The 17,883-nt window shown below is 43.0% G+C and overlaps 1 protein-coding gene across 4 annotated transcripts in view; it reads left to right on the top strand.

Annotated features, from left to right (window-relative positions):
- ctbp1 (C-terminal binding protein 1) overlaps window positions 1-17,883 on the top strand; it is a 277,705-nt gene that overhangs the window by 247,909 nt on the left and 11,913 nt on the right. For all 4 annotated transcript variants that reach the window (XM_031898493.1, XM_012960343.3, XM_012960342.2 and 1 more), the window contains 3 exon segments: window positions 1,756-1,910; window positions 15,503-15,647; window positions 15,788-15,994. In XM_031898493.1, coding sequence (XP_031754353.1) covers window positions 1,756-1,910; window positions 15,503-15,647; window positions 15,788-15,994 — 507 coding nt within the window.

Here is a 17,883-nt window from a genome sequence, read left to right as displayed (position 1 = left end):
GGCGACCTTGCCAGGCGAGCGGATTGTTACATGTATGGCCACCTTTAGTCTGTCTTCTTACTTGGGTCAGTGAGGGTCTATCTTAAAAGCCCCAGGGTGGGCACGTTTTCTTATTTTACCACAGCTGCTTTGCAGTAGAGCAGTTGGCCCCTTGCGATGGTGTTGGTGGAAGACAATGGTGTAGCTTAACTACAACTGAGATACTGGGATGAACAAATAAAGGGCACCAGTGGATCGTAACCACAGAAATTAGGCACTTTTATTACAGTAGATGAAGCCGTTTTAGAATGTAGTGATGTAGCATACGGTAAGCAACGATATAGAAAATCTTGCACTTTTACCCATAAGGACATGGGACTTGCAAAGGGTAATGCCACCATTTAGACACATGTCAGTGAAATGGATTCCCTTCAGTAGAAGCCTCTCAAGGATAAGAAATAGCCTGAGTCCCTTTCTAGACTGTGGTCCTTACGCTAGGCAGGTGTCACCTTGAAGAACTAACTCCATGTTACTACTTATTATTAAATGCTGCTCTTGCTAAGATGGCCTATCTAACTCACAACTCGTTCCACGCCTTAAATACAGTGTCCCTGTTCTCTGACTCACTAAGAAGTTGGTTCCTTTAAGGCACGGACTTGATACTCCCGCATTGTGCTCTAGACTTCCGAGCTGCAATCACTCCTGGTAACAGGTGGAGTCCAGAGGAAGAGCCATGTGATGCCTTCTATTAAATAATCTAGGGACAGGAAAGCCCACATCTTGGGGTAATTTGGGAAACACGCCTCCTTCAAGACATGGGTGACAGAGCTGGGACCAGTAGGGGTGGTTAACCCCTGTGGTCCCCTACAGCATTACATTGATGTAACGTAATAGCTCAAGGCAAACACTCTGCAAGGAGATTGTACGTGTGTTTGTGTGTATGTATGGGTCGGTATGTGCAAACCATAAACTACAGAAATCATGAAGTAACTATATAAGATTCACTTTATGGTCAGCACTTTTTGGAAGAATCCTTAGTATTCATTGGATCCAAACCCAAATCTGTAATGTGATTTTACAGGTCTGGGTGAGAAAAGGCAACAATTATTCACATACTCTGTAGTTGCAACTTCTATTCATTTCACTGTTCTGCCAAAACTCTGGAGGATTCAGTATTCAGTAATCCTAAAAAAAAAGGAATTGCATACTTAATTATAGATGCAAGCCAATTCTCCAGTGAGAATCCAGCCAGGAAGCGTTACATCATTCTTCCAGCTGTAATGACATAAGAGAAAGGAAGAACTAGTGCTGTTTTTTGTGCTAAAAACCCAGAATCTTAATGGCGGATACTCTTGCATTAGTTCGGCTTCTGGCTCTGAAAAGTTGGCCACATTTTTATGAGGCTTTTTACAATTAATCATCAAATTGCTCAAGCCATGACTTTTAGTCCAGTAACATGTATGTAGCACAGACAACAGTATTACCAGCCTTTGCCATGTACATTTATTCATGTGGCCCCACTTGGGAGAGACTAACTGGTTAACGTGGCTGCAGGATATCCAGGGTAAACCTGCCAGTTGCATTGTTTAATGATTGCCAGACATTGTCCAGCAGCTGCTCCTTCAAGCTGTTTTTCAATTTCTACCAATGTCAACTGGAGGGTTGCAGGTTGGGCACATCAATTAGGCCCCATTTCATCTCAATGCCACAAAAGCTGTTTCTTTAGGGATTCTCTTTATTGCACCTTCGTTTGACTGCTTCTCTTTTTTGCCACAGGCATTCGACCTCCAATTATGAACGGGCCCATGCACCCGCGCCCATTGGTAGCATTGCTCGATGGCAGAGATTGCACCGTAGAGATGCCCATTCTGAAGGACGTGGCCACTGTGGCTTTCTGCGATGCACAGTCTACACAAGAAATTCACGAAAAGGTAAAGGTGGTGGTCTTCTCCCTCTGAGCAGAAAACATAGGGCTAAATACTGGCCAGACATCAGTTTAGAAAAGAAGACGGAAGAAATAAGCATGAACCATGCCTTGGCACAAGTAGCTTTGTGCCCACTTACACTATGGCCACTGGGCAGAAAGCTAGAAGTCATTCTGTAAGAATGGGATCTCATATGGCACCTCGTGTAAAACACTGGTTGATTCAAAAGAAAAAATGTTTATTCTATGATGTTCATCATGAACTCACTTCCTTTTGTAAAGTGATAAGGCTTCATGCAAATGCAAACATTAAATATAACCACTTCCTGTCACTTTCTCGGTATTATGTACTCAGTATGTATCTGATTTATAGATCTGACCGCTGATCTTCTAGCTACTGTTTTCTTAATTTGAGTAAATATGTTACATAGGATTTCAAAATGAAACCTGGGCATACATTAAACATCCACGTGGTGGGCCAAGTTGGGCTGATTTGCCCTTTGGGCACTTGGATCATAACAGGGGCCTCTGCAGACCTTTTAGGAGAAAAACACATCAGTTGGTCAATGCTGTACTTGCCCATTGGGATTTTTAATCCTGTCCTGTAACCAACTCGGGCTAGAGGGGGGAGAGTTGCCATCTATATGGGTTTGTCAGTAGGCAGCTTGACAGCAAAATGAGATCTAACGTGGATACCAGTTTTGTTGTGCCTGCAGTGTGCCGTGAGTTATTTTTTTGTAGAAATATTTATTTTTAGGTTCCTATGTCAATGAAGGATTTACATGACCAGTAAATTTTCCTTTTTGTTATTCCTTTGTCTAATATAGGATATTATGAAGTGAATACATAGTTCATTTCTTGCTTTGTTACACCAACCTGTGAAGGCCTATTTTAGGTTGCAATTTCAGCCTTGCCTAGGTTTCATGCCTACTGCCCACAGTCCTCCTTATTATCTCTCTTAGCACTTCTGTACTACTATTCCGATCCCCTCGGTACTATTCCGATCCCCTCGGTACTATTCCGATCCCCTCGGTACTATTCCGATCCCCTCGGTACTATTCCGATCCCCACGGTACTATTCCAATCCCCCCTGTACTATTCCAATCCCCTCTGTACTATTCCAATCCCCTCTGTACTATTCCAATCCAGTTTTTCCCCCTTTTGCCTCTTGTAGAAAAAATAAGCACCTTTTGGTACTAAGAAGCACTGCTCAACCGCGTGTAGAATTCTGGGTTAAAATACAGAGAGGTGGGAAGGTAAGGCACTGACTGGGGCAGAGGATTAGTGTTTTTGTACTGTGATTGAAGAGTGAGTGTTAATTAGATAATTACTAGCCAACAGGTACTTTCCGCTCTCTCAGTTATTTAGCTGGCAAACCAAGGCCTCAGAAGGCTCAGTTCAGTGAAAAAGATTTTTGATTCGTAAAATCTCAGTATTTGTTGGGTTGCCTGCACCTGGTAAAATATTATTATCAATATTAAAAACAGTAGGCAAGGGAGCATTTTATTCCTGTTCGACATTAGCTCATAGACTTTCTTTTGTTGTTGTGTGATTCTAGCTCAGCCAAAAGGGAGTCAGGTTGTCTGAATACCCTTTATACAAAAAAAGTGTGGCTGAAAGGAACATGTTAGAGTTTCTCAGTTTCATTAGCCTTAGTCCATTGCCACGTCCATCCGACTGACCATTCCATGCTGAATTGCTTTCCTTCCAATTAACGTGAAGGGGGATCAGGATTGGACTGCCATTTGCATAGTCTGGCCAATGCCAATATCTACAAGCTGTTACAGCCCAACTTTCCTCTTCTTCTGGTGCGGGCAGTGACGTTGTGCTGGGCAGATAACATTCAAGGGGTGGTTTACATCTAAGTTAAAATGGTATAGAAAGCCCTATTCCAAGGAATGTATTTAGCTTCCTCTTCTGCCTCTTTCCAGCTTTCTGGACCAAAAACTATTGCTCCAAGAAGCTACAATGTTATTGTTATTTTTACTGTTTATTAATGTTCTTATTATGCAGGCCCTCTCCCATTGATATTCCTACTTCTTGTTTGACCTTCTGCCTGGTTGCTAGGGTAGAAAAAGACCTGCTGAAATACCAAACTGGAGAGCTGCTGAACACAAAGCGAAATAACTGAGAAACCATACAAAATAAAATGCAAATCGTCTCAGAATATCAATGTCTACATCATACCAAAAGTTAATTTAGGTGAACTACCCCTTTAAAGGAGGCGGAGGGATGATGTCAGGGGGTGTGGTAATTGAGTTTAGGGGCGGAACATAGTGTGTTCGGATAGACCCAATTTAGGGATCATATTGGCAGGATTTTGTCCAAGTTTCAGAACTTGAACAGAAAGTTTTCAACAGGATAGATAATGTAACAGACTGTCCAGTTTTTAACCCTATGTAAACTGGCATGTTTTGTTTTTTTTTTCAAAATAGAATAGGGGCTATAGGTGACAGAAAGTAGTTAAAATGACGGGGTATGTTTTGAATGTGACCACATGGGAAGCAGTGAAATCAATTGGGTTTGTGCAGTTCTATTGTGGCTTGGACTACATATGTGTGCCACCAACTGTCATGTGTGGAGATTATTATTATTAACATTTATTTATAAAGCGCCAACATATCCCGCAGCGCTGTACAATAAGTGGGTTACATACATTGGACATACAGAGTAACATATAAAGTAATCAATAACCGATACAAGAGGTGAAGAGAGCCCTGCCCAAAAGAGCTTACAATCTACAAGGGGAGATCCTCTGCCACAGTGCCAAGTGTGGCCATACAATCTGCTGATATATCTCATGGACTAAATGAGGGGATAGCCAAGCAAATGGACAGTATATATTTAGAAGTGTGTTGCCAGGAAAGTCAGTTATAAGTGTTAATTTAGGAAATAAACTGAGAGCAGTGGGAAATATAAACAGCAGGCTGGCCTTTGAGTTCAGCTAAAGCCTGGGCCCAATGTGACAATAGATGACGCTGGAGGTAGATTTAAAGCACTGTTCACCTTGGTTAAACCTATTTATAAGAGAGTCCTGTCTCTCCATTGTCCGTGAAGGCATGATTGATTGGGGTGTTAGCCATGGCGGACTAAGGGCGAGGGCAGCTGTAGTTCAGCAGCAGATGGAGGCACAACGCCCTTCTGTCCTGACTTATGGGAAACATCAGTAGTTCATTTGCAAAGCCAATTGCCATTATGTTTTTTTTTTCTCTCGTGGAACTGGAGCCAGAGATGTGTCTCCTCTTGTATCAGGACCACTCTCAATGTTATCATTGTGTGCTGCCAGACTGTGGCGCAGGAACTGGTGCTGAGAGTGGATAAGTCAAATTCCCCACCTTTTGTGGGTATACAAAGGTTCATTGTTTAAAGTTTTCTGTACTCGCAAGACCCTTCATGTCAGTGTTGCCCTCCATATTGCACAAACTCTTCCTCTATAGCTCAGAATGAATTCTTATCCTGCTCCTTTCTGCCCCACTACCCCTCGTTCCTCAACCCACCCCTAATTATAATGCCTGATATTCTCTAAACGGAAAGTGATCATTAACCCAGTCCTCTCCCTTATTCGTCTCAACAGAATCCTTCCATCTGCGAGTAACTATTAACTCTCCCCCACGTCAGATTTATCCCCCACCCTCCTCTCAGTTTTATGTTGCCACCTAGCATTTGGCATTGACCCAATCTTTTTCTTTCCAGCTTTATTTAATCCACACCCACCTCAATGTTATCCCACCTGCAGAATTAACCCAGTCCTCTCCATCACTTAGAAGTCTACATTAACCCACTAAAACTCCTCACAGTAACATTACCTGTGGGTAAACATCAATCCAATCATTTTTCTAGCACAGTGCTGCGTATAAGCCATTATTAACCAAGTCATTTCACTCCCCAGGCGTTACCTTGAGCTGAGCTTTACTATTCTCATCATAACGTTACTCTTCCACACTAAGCATTAACTCATACTACTCCCCAGTGTCGGCCAGAGAACTGTGACATTAGGGACCCAATCTCACAACAATTCCATGTAGCAAATGCTATGTGAATGAATGCTAAATAAAGAAATATAAGAAAGGGCTGGTTGTATAGACCTTGGCTGGGAGATTTAAGCTGGCCATACACAGGCAGATTTTGTTGACCCTCTGCAAATGATCTTAACTGTCATTCTAATGAGTGCTTCATCCATCAGTGGTTAACGATACGTGGGAGACTCTTGTTGTATCTTTGTCGTGTTGGCTGAAAGATCATTCATACATTAACCAATGTCTGCTCCTTTAATTACTTTCTCATGAACCCAACCCTTCAAGATAAAGCCATGTGCAGTGAACGTTTGTTTAATGAGGACTAATGAGGATGAAAATTCTTAAGCCTGTCCAATTGACTGTTGGGATGATGCGATTGGAACAGTTGTACATTTTACAATCATTTGTATCAATGTAATGATAAGCAGATTATTTTATTGGATGGTCCTGAAATCATTTCTTTCATACGATGAATTCTGCCCATGTTTGGCCACCTTTACTCTAGCAGGCCACTTGCTAACACTCACATTAGCCTGCCACCTCATAGCCATCAATAGCTCTCTTGCTTTTATCCACTTATCTACATGTTACCATTAACCTTGTCTTCTACCTTTACTATCCCCTCAGTGGTCTCCTACCACTCCCACTTATGTAAACATAAATCTACCCCTTCCTAAAGGTGGCCATACACGGGCCGATTGTAGTTGCTTAGACAGATTCGGCAGCTAATTGGCCCGTGTAGGGGCACAAGCGACCAGCCTGCCTGACCGATATCTGGCCTGCAATCGGCCAGATATCGATCAGGCAGGTTAAAAAATTTGGTCGGATCAGGGACCGCATCGGCTCGTGATGTGGTCCCCGAACCGACTGCGCCTATTCTGGCGCTCTAATTCAATGCAATCGGCCAGATATTGATCGGGCAGGTTAAAAAATTTGGTTGGATCGGGGACCGCATCAGCTCATTGATGCAGTCCCCGAACCGACTGCGCCTCTTCCAGTGCTCTAATTCGATTGTTTGGCCCCAGGGCCAAACGATCGAATTCGCCTAAATTCCCCCAATATCGCCCACCCGTAGGTGGCGATATCGGGAGAAGATCTGCTCGCTTGGCGTTGTCACCAAACGAGCAGATCTCACGTGTATGGCCAGCTAAAGTCAGCATGAAGCCAATTCTCTGCTGCTAGTAGCCATACATCTTATCATGCACATAGACTAGATAAGGAAAAGGCTTTAATATATATATTTCAAGCGATGGTGTGTACAGTGCACCCCAAAACAGATCAATACGTATCATTTTGTTGGTTTTCTTTTCCATAATGCTCAGATACACAAACATTATTGTCCCTCTTTTAGTTAAAGATAGGCTTTATTTTAAGAATGTTTCCAAACAAGCCACTTTCAGACTGGTCAGTGGAAGTAGAACTGCAGGCCCAGGGCTGGTAATTGCAGAAAAGGGCTGCACTTGGTTGCGGCTGAGAGCGCCGACTGCAGATTACAGTGTATTCATGTGCTTTTGCCGTTAGAATGCGAATAGAGAAAAGGACAGCTATTTTCTTTCTTGACAGTTTTATATCAGGGGGTAGCCTTGGTGAAGTGAGCAAGAAAATGGCTTCAGCCTCAATACACAGTACCTGCTGCTTTCCCATTAGGGCAGTGAATGTCGGCCTGTCTCCAATGGCTTTAATTTTGGAAGACCTTGCTACTTGGAACCGGGCCAGGACATGTAACTGCGCGTCTGCTTTCAAAAGAGGTCCATTAATTTGTGAGGAGTGGGGAATGTCGTGCATGTAGAGGTGCTGATTTGGCAAGTTGTCCGGGGCCGAGCCTCATGAAAGCATGTAAATATAATTGCGTTGATTCTCCCCTCTTGTCAGGTCCATTCTGCTGCCTTCCTTAAGCTCAGTGTGAAGCCGAACCAAAATGAATGTCAGCGGGCCCCCGGATTAGAATGAAACCTACCCCTACTGTAAAGGGAAACACAGCCACTGCTAATTAAACAGAAAAAGGGAGGCAGAATGAAGGCACCCACAATAGAATATTCTCGCTTGGCTACATAATGCCAAACGTAAAACACAAAGACTTCAACCGAACAAAACTTGGAGAATGAATTTAAGGGTATCTGTCCCATGCAGTGGTTTCTTTGCTTTATGGCTTTAATTAACCGCTAATTTGAATAAGTGACGTCTTTCCGAGCTGAGAAATGTTCCGCCGGTTTCTCATTTCCAGTCTGTTTCTATACCAGTCTTCAGTCGGCTGATTCCCTCAATACACACACGTGACATTGTAGGATCTCGGTCAGGCCGCGGCTCGCGCCTGGAGGCATTGTCTGCTTTGTCTAAATGCAGATTGTGTTTTTTTATTGTAATCCGAGATGAAATGATGACAATTTATTACACAGTGTATCCAAAGGGCTTACGGAGAGCAGTCAGCGGCAGACGAGCATTTTTTTAATTAAGCGCTATTCCATTTAAACAGTGCAAAGACGGAGCGAGATCTCCTGACCCAAATGATCATTAAAGGGCATAGGCAAAGGAATTGTTGGAAGCACATGAAATGCGTTGTGCCATTTTCATTAGGATAAAAGGCAAAGTTGCATAGGTTATTTGTTTTTTGATTTTTTTTTTGAATTGCACGCTCTCGGCCAGATCCAGCTTCCTTGCCAAACAGCAAGATTTGTAGTCAGATGTAGGACCATATTGGATGAAGGTGGTGCTGAATCACTGGGGGCCCATTGTGTCTGCTTGGCTGGTCTCCACACACATATTCACATGAGATCATCCCCCAACAAGATTTTCAAACCTGACAGCCTGATACAAGTGTATTCTTATGGGACTATTGACTGACTGGGGAATTTGGAAGGAGCCATCAAATTGGCTGATACAACCATCTAGATTGACTGAGGTTCTGGAGAGTTGCTGGCCATGTGTGAAGGTGCCCTAATTGTATCCATACCCTGGGTCTGACTGTTGCAACACAAACAAAGGGGCAAAAGTTAGGAATGTCAACACCTGGGCTGTTTTTGGGTCAGTTTGGCTGAGATTTTTCAGATTGGCTTAAGGTGGCCGATATCGGTCCTCTAGACTGATTCAGCAGCTTATCTGCCTGTGTATGGGCACAATGAAGGGTCTCCCTGACCGACATCTGGCCTGGAATCAGGCAGATCTCGATTGTGCGAGTTTGATTTTTCCGTCAGATTGGGGACCACATCAGCTCGTTGATGCGCTCCCCAAACCAACGGCACCTATACCCGCCGTTTTCATTCAATAGGACCAAACAACTGAATTGGCCTTATATCGCCCACCTGTAGGTGGGCATATCGGAAGGAGATCTGCTCACTTGGCGAGGTCTTACCGTGTATGGGCAGCTTTACTTGCGATGCCATCTTGAGAGCGTTACGTGATTAATATGAATAAACTTCTGTAATGCTTTTAAAGGGGTTCACAATTCTGACCCCACTTTAAAAGTTGGAAAGAGTTAGAAGATGAAGGCGAATAATTCAAAAACAATATCAAAATAATGAAGACCAATAGAAAAGTTGTTTAGAATTGGCCATTCTGTAGCATGCTAAAAGTTAACTTAAAGGCAAAACACCCCTTTAATTAAAAATAATGCCTACACTGTACATACACTATCCTTGTGTAATATACATGTGCAAAAGCTAAATGGACACTCTATTTATTTTTTTCCATGACTTCTCATTTGGCACCTGTGGTTTGGTTTGCTCAACCTGACCCTTAGCTTTTAATCATTATGGGAAAGTTGTCCAAAGTGCCACCTACAGGGCAGATAGGTTAAAGTCACTGGGCACTTGGCCGTGCTCCCTGCTTGTTTCCAGTAAGTGGATTAGAACACAGGAAACCTTTGAATGTGGATAAAGTGGAGTTAATGGAAAATCAAATGGCTAAATCAAGACTAGGCAGAACTAACATCACATATATATATATCATACATTCATATTAGCTAAGTACAAAAGCAAATAAGTTAAAGATATAAAAGACTGAGTTATCCCATAACTTCCCATCTTGGTTACCAGATACATAGGTAAATGACATTGTCCATCTTCCTCAATGAATCTGTGGTCAAGCTCCAGCCTACTGTTACACTAATTGATATCTATGATGCCTACCCAACAATCCAGGTGGGCCTACAGCTCCAAACCATGGGATATACCAGACCAGGTGGTGTTCTCCAAAAAAACCTCACAACATATCCCTTCTAGCAGCTTGTTTGTAAGTACCTGCCGTTACTGAATGCTTGAAGGCACAAAGCAACACCGTCCTCTTCCTCTGGAGAGCGCTAAAACTTGAAAAGGAAGATTGAGAAACAGCTTAGATGCTCCCTGGTAACCATGGCAGGTAATGATCAGCATTGTCTATTTTTGTAGCGGTGACAAGAAGCTGCTACTAGTAGCTCCGTAATATGATCATCACTTGATCTCAACATCAAAACTGATCACGATCTAAACAATCACTAAGTCTGACTGACCAATAATCTTGTTTCTGGGCCCTCGCACTTAAAACTGGTCAAGATCTGCCGAACTGCTGCATGTATGAGCCTTTCATTGCAAACTTGGCAATAGAGCAATTAGATATTTTCGGTGGTTACTTCCACCAACAAGGAGATTTAACTAAATGCCAAAAATTCTTTTTGTCAGATTTTCCACACAAGAGATGTTGCAGAGCATTTCCCGTCTTTTTCCGTTGTCTGGTATTTATCAAGTGTGGCTTGAATTCCCTTAAGCGCAACAACGCCTGTGACAGTTTTTCGAGAGCAGTGTTATGTGTTAGTGTTACAGTTAGATTGATGGTTAGATTAAATAGACACGGAAAGCCCCAAAAACTACACATTGGCAATTACTAAGACGCATTGGCTGCTACTGAACTGCAACATTACCCCCAACTGCACAGTGAAGTGCCCCCTACACTGCTTTAAATGAAAGATCAGTACCTTTCATCTAATGGGGTATTAACTTTGGGGGGGGGGGAAGATCCCTCACTTGTGTCTAAAATGTCCACTAATCGACGAGACTGCCAGAATGCTCGTGCACAGCTAGCCCCTCCCAGTGACCTCACTAATGTTATTTTGTAAACATTAGTATTCATGGAACGGTTCAGTGTAAAACTGGGTAAAACAGACAGACTGCGTAGAATAAAAAATATTTCTAATATAGTTGGTTAGGCAAAAATGTAATCTATAAAGGCTGGAGTGAGCCGATATCTAACATAATAGCCAGAACACTACTTCCTGATTTCAGCTCTATAAGCTGTTAGTTACTCAGTGACTAAGGGGAAGCCACAGGGGACATAACTGCTCAGTTACTTTGTGAGCACGCAGGTCAGATTCAAATACAAACTAACTTAACAGTTATGTCCCATATGCCCCCCCCCCCTCAAGTCACTGATTGGTTACTGACTGCTAACAGCTTAGAGAGCTGAAAGCAGGAAGTAGTGTTCTGATTATGTTAGATATCTGCCCATTTATAGATTACATTTTTCCCTAACTAACTATATGTTTTCCCCCAAGCCCAAGTATAATCAGCATAGAGAGCCAAGAGGTGGCGCCCTCTAACTACCAGTGTTAGAAGTTGCATTTTTTTTTTATTTCTCTGGAGAACAAATAAAATGTGCACCTAACCTTTGATGAATTTGCCCATAACTGTACGAAAGGTAGAATTACTATGGGAATTACTACTGGCTGCAAGTTTCGGAAATGAATGCCATGACCCCTTCACTTAAAATACGTTGTGGTCTTTTATTGAACAGTAATACTTAGGGGGAAATTTGCTTGGGCTCCATGTTTGTTTGTGCTGCTTGGATGGCCTGCAAGTGGTGTAACCAGAACAAGGGGCCAGCGTAGGGTAGTGCATTGCTAGCAGGAAGGTGAGAGAAAGAATGTTGGGGGTGGGGAAACTGTATTAGGCTAAACCCCTAGGCTAGTAATATTTAGTATTTATTTAGTATTAGTGGTACTGAAAATAATTGCCCTTTCCAAAGCTGCCGAGTAATGCTTATTGTCAAACATCCAAAGCTTTGAAATCGCAAAGTCAAGTTGATGCCCCCCCATTGAATAATAGGCACTTGCCTTTGTGCGTACTTCCCCTTGAAATGGTTTATTGCAAACATATTCATCTCTCATGCATTATCCATGTGTGCAGGAATCCTAATGTGCGCTTCCCCTGCCTCGCTTGTATTTAATGCTACGAGCAACAAAGTCACATTCCGTCCTTTGACTACAGATCACAGAGCATGTGAGGATAATGGGAAATCACAGTGCCGCTAATAATATCCTAGCCGAGCCGATTGTGGATGACGCTTGTTTGCAAATAACAACACGGCAACATCTTGTAGCCATTTAAGCCCCCGTCAGTGTTGGAATTCAGTGCAGCGGGAGGCGCAGAGCGAGCGGATCGTCACATTCTGCCATCATCAGCTTGTCTCTTGGATTGTGGAATCCGCCCGGTATAGAACACAGGGTCCCCCACTGCTTTCCAATTGCATTAGGAGCCTTCAAGGCTTATAGTCATGAAGAAACTTTATAAGTGCTGAAAGGCCAAGTTTATGCTTTAATGGGCTCTAAGCATGTAAACTGATGGTGCATTATACCCCTGTCTGGGACATATGTAAATATATGAGAATTTAGTGGCCATATTGGGCTTCCAAAGGGCAAACAGCACCAGGGTGAGCAACATAACAGTCAATAATGTTTATTATTTAACCTGCACTATTGCTCCTTTCAATAAAGCTGTCCCTATGTGTTTGGAAGAGTAAATTTACCCATACACCTTCAGATCCGCGCAAGCGAGCGGATCTTCTCCCGATATCCCCCACCTACGGGTGGGCGATATTGGGAGACTCCAGGCTCTGGGGCCAAATGATCGAATTATAACGACAGGTATAGGCAAAGTCGGTTCGGGGACCGAACCTTCCTTTGTTGTATCGACTCTTCAAAAGTTGTTGTTTTTTTTTTCATCTTGATACTTTTGACATTTGTGTTACATTTCACTATTAGCGATTCTACTCAAAACCATTTCCTTTTTGTATTCTGCATTTTTACAATTAAAGGGCAAAAATCGTCAAAAAAAATTATTTTGATGATAGGGGCTGTTTAATAAGTAGAATGAAGAATCTGGGTAAAGTCTAGCACTTCTGCATTGCAGCGCTGGGGTCCTGAGTTCAATCCCAGCCAGGGCACTATCTTCAAGGAGTTTGTATGTTTCTGTGTGGATTTCCTCCAGCACACCAAAACACACACAGAGGTTATTTGGCTTCTGACTAAATTGGCCATAGTGTGTGTGAATGTGATAGGAACCTTAGATTGTAAGCTCCTTTGGGTCAGGGACTGATGGGAATGTGATAGGGACCTTAGATTGTAAGCTCACTGGGGCAGTGACTGATGGGAATGTGATAGGGACCTTAGATTGTAAGCTCACTGGGGCAGTGACTGATGGGAATGTGATAGGGACCTTAGATTGTAAGCTCCTTTGGGTCAGGGACTGATGGGAATGTGATAGGGACCTTAGATTGTAAGCTCCTTTGGGTCAGGGACTGATGGGAATGTGATAGGGACCTTAGATTGTAAGCTCCTTTGGGTCAGGGACTGATGGGAATGTGATAGGGACCTTAGATTGTAAGCTCACTGGGGCAGGGACTGATGGGAATGTGATAGGGACCTTAGATTGTAAGCTCACTGGGGCAGGGGCTGATGGGAATGTGATAGGGACCTTAGATTGTAAGCTCACTGGTGCAGGGACTGATGGGAATGTGATAGGGACCTTAGATTGTAAGCTCACTGGGGCAGGGACTGATGGGAATGTGATAGGGACCTTAGATTGTAAGCTCACTGGGGCAGGGACTGATGGGAATGTGATAGGGACCTTAGATTGTAAGCTCCTTTGGGTCAGGGACTGATGAGAAGGATGTAAAGCACTGTGGAAATGTGCCATTGCTGTATAAATACCAGGAAATAAATAAGTCCCCCCTGCTTTATCAGAATAATGTTTTTTAAGCTAGGTTTGTACTTTTTATGTTTAAAAAAAGACAAAAATAGGTTTGCCTTTAAAAGGGAAATTACTTTCTGGCTGCAGATTACTATCTAGTTTCCTGGGTCACTGACTCCGGCAACCAAGAACAGATAGACTACAAGGCTTTAATTGAATAGTTATTCTTATTGTTATTGCTCTTCATTGTATTAAAACCCTCTGCTACTCTGTCTCCTATTTTCCATGCCTGGCTTTTTAGGGTAATTTAGCCTTAGCAACCAAATAGCTGCTAAAATACCGAACCTGACAGCCGTAAAGAATTCAAAAACCACAAAAAAAGGTGTCATTACAAATACCACTGTCTACATCGTCTGATTTGGCAGAGTGGGGATGTTTTTTCAGGAAATTTGGAGCCCTGCACTAAAATCTATTGTCGTTCTGATCTATTTTAGCTTTTAAACTTTGTGTCTCCTTGGCTTCCTCTTCCCTTCAGGTCATAAGTAAGGAGGATGGGTGGACACATTCCCCAACTCACTTCTAAATCCAGCAAAATCCCATTTAGGGAGCAGGGTTTATTGAATTTGGGGCAGGTCGCCCAGGCATACTGGTGTTCAGGGTATTTCTAAAACCACAAGGGGTGAAATGCTTGTAATGTGGGTTCTGTACCTAAGCCAATTCTAAAGAACCGCACAGGGACATTGGTTAAATCTTCCTACAAAAATTCAAAGGTTAAAGCTAAGCCGTACCTTGGTGCAGTGGGCTTCGGGGGTCCTGTGTGGTTCCAGTGCTCATAGAATAGGTAGGAAGGCCCTGGTATGACACTACGCACAGTGAGGCACAAGAACTGGTTGCTTCCCAGCCAACTCTGCCTCCTCATGTCCATTGTCCCTGGAAACCCATAGACTTGTGAGCCAACAAGGTAGAACTATTTCTAAATGACACTGTTTACATAGCAAATAATTCCCTCTGCCATTTAAACTTTTATTCCTGAACCAACAAATGTATTTGTAGCTGTAATATTGGTGTGTAGGCGCCATCTCAGTGCATTGTGCCTGAGTCTGAGCTTTCAGCCAGCGCTACACATTAGAACTGCTTTCAGCTAACCTATTGTTTCTCCTACTCCCATGTAACTGGAGGAGTCCCAAGCCGGACTTGGATTCCTTACTATCGAGTGCTATTCTGATACCTACTGGGAGCTGCTATCTTGCTCCCTTCCCATTGTTCTGCTGATTGGCTGCTGGGAGGGGGGGGGGGATATCACTCCAACTTGCAGCGCAGCAGTAAAGTGTGACTGAAGTTTATCAGAGCACAGGTCACATGGCTGTGGCACCCTGGGAAATGAAGACTATGGCTAGCCCCATGTGAAATTTCACAATTAAATAACAATTAAAACAGATTACAATACAGGATTCTGGTGGAGAAGCTCAAATAACTGATGGGTTTTTGGGTTTTCCCATGACAGTATTCCTTTAATAAGAAGATGTACCCATGAGGCATTGTTAAGCCATTGACCCACAGATACCTTGCTTGGCACAATTACATATTGTTGTTCAGGACACAAATCAAGGACACCCTCCTCAATCCTAAATTTCTCACCTTTTTTCCAGGTGCTAAATGAAGCGGTGGGAGCCCTGATGTATCATACGATCACGTTAACAAGGGAAGATCTGGAGAAGTTCAAGGCTCTCCGAATAATTGTCCGAATCGGAAGTGGGTTTGACAACATCGATATCAAGTCAGCCGGGGATCTAGGTATAAATTACATGGCAACGTATTACATTCATATATTTATTTCCTCAATGGAAAGCCCATAAGGAGGCACATAAATGCCCCCAATGTATCTTTTTTGGGCAAAATTGTCACTGTATTCATATTTCTATCCTGTCTTCCAGGTATTGCAGTATGTAACGTGCCAGCAGCCTCTGTAGAGGAGACAGCGGATTCGACCATGTGCCACATTTTAAACTTATACAGGAGAACGACGTGGCTGCACCAGGCGTTAAGAGAAGGAACCAGGGTGCAGAGCGTAGAGCAGATAAGGGAGGTGGCATCTGGGGCAGCACGGATTCGCGGGGAAACTTTAGGCATTATAGGACTCGGTAAGTTCTTCTTGCACGTCCCTTTTCCCCTAACTCTGACAGCATATATATATATATCATACTTTGTGAGTTTAAGCCCCACATTTTGATCAGACTCCACCCCTCTTCCTCTTCTTATAACAAGAGTACAGATACATTAAAATATGGTAGGAAATATCTCCCTGCTATGGCTTGAAGCTGAGATCCCCAACCTTTTTTTTACTCACGAGCCACATTCAGACGTAAAAAGTGTTGGTGAGCCACACAGGCATGAAGAAACTTCTGCGCAAAATAGGGTCTGTGATTGGCTATTTGGTAGTCCCATGTGACTGGTAGCCTGCAGGAAGCTCTGCTTGGAGTAAAACTGTGTCTCTGGGCTTCCAAAACTTGTCTCCAAAGAAATTCAAAAATGGCACCTACTTTGAGGCCACTGGGAGCAACATCAAAGAGGTTGGTGAGGAACATGTTGTCCCCGAGCCACTGGTTGGGGATCACTGGTTTAAGGGATATCAAAGTCAGTCAATATGCACCCATTTACTGCCCTATTAGTCTCCAAGTTTGCCACCCCCAACACCCAAGTACTGCATTGAAGTCAGTCCAGTACTGGCCTACAGAAATTCTGTCCAACTTATTACATGTAGCGGGCCTATTATTTCTCACGTCATGTTTGAGGGCCAAAATACATTAAAATGATCATGTTCTACAGTGAAGTCTATGGAGCCTTTGTGCAGACTGGGGGCCAAAAAACTGTGAATTTTAAGCTGTGCTTCTCAAATCAAGAGCGGCTGGGTCCTTTATCCTTTGGCATAAATCACTGCTGAACTTGTGTGTAATTTAATAAGCACCAACCCTGTTTGAGAGAGTCCGGTTTACACCCCACATATTGCTGATAAATGCATTGGTCTTATCTGAGACTCCACTGGATCCGACCACAACTGCTGTGTGCCAGAAAGCCACTTAGCCATTTGTTTTCCTTCTCAGAAGATGGCACAAGCTTAACTGTCCCTTGTCAGAGTAATAGGAAAACTGCTCTATAAGGTTTAAGGATGTGTCTGTTTATAGTGATTTGTTTTTTGGCTTCTTGGCTCCAGAGTACAAATGATACAAAGCGTAATTAACCCTCAAACTGACCCTCCAACAGTGCCATGGATACAAATACAATTTGTATGACAGTTTTATACAGATTGGCCCAGTTGGGATATGCTACTTAGTACGGCCTGATTTCTTTGCCTCACAGTCTGATGTAGAACCTGACTAGATAGCAGTCATTGTTTATCTGGCTCAGAGCATTCTCTGGAGCAATACTGTCCAACTTATTATATTTAGTGGGCAAATTATTTCTCATATAGCATGTTTGGGGGCCAGATAATTCAGTGAAGTCTGTGGAGCCTCTGAGCAGACTGGGGGCCATAAATATCTTTTGGAGGGCCACATCTGACCTGGGGGCCTCCAGCTGGCCTGCTCTATATATATTTATGTATAAATATATTGCCCTATTCTGTTGCTGTTAGTGTAGACTGCCTCTGCCCATGCAGGTAGATTGGTACATGTAGGACTGTAAATACAACAATTCTCCATAGGCAGCAATAGCTATAGTACCATGTTCTACTGTGTATACACCATACGTCTTTGTTCAACTATTACTCTTACTCAGCTGGGTAGGCGCTTGCAGAAGATCAGGGCAACCCTACTATCTCATTGGTTTAACTACCGAAGCTGGCAATACATGTACTGATATGTTTATGGTGGCCCAACAGTCTCAGCTGATATTCATTCTGATATTCTTATAAATTCAAGCCCACCCATGGAAGTCCAGCCTTTGACCAGGGACCCCTTTTAGCTTATAACACCTTTACAGATAAAGTAAACATTGATGTATCAGCTGTTCAACCCAAAGAATATCTGTGACT

The sequence above is a fragment of the Xenopus tropicalis genome, chromosome 1, assembly GCF_000004195.4.
Source record: "Xenopus tropicalis strain Nigerian chromosome 1, UCB_Xtro_10.0, whole genome shotgun sequence".
Taxonomy (NCBI): domain Eukaryota; kingdom Metazoa; phylum Chordata; class Amphibia; order Anura; family Pipidae; genus Xenopus; species Xenopus tropicalis.
Note: the sequence above shows the minus strand (reverse complement) of the source record. Positions and strands in the feature narration are given on the sequence as shown.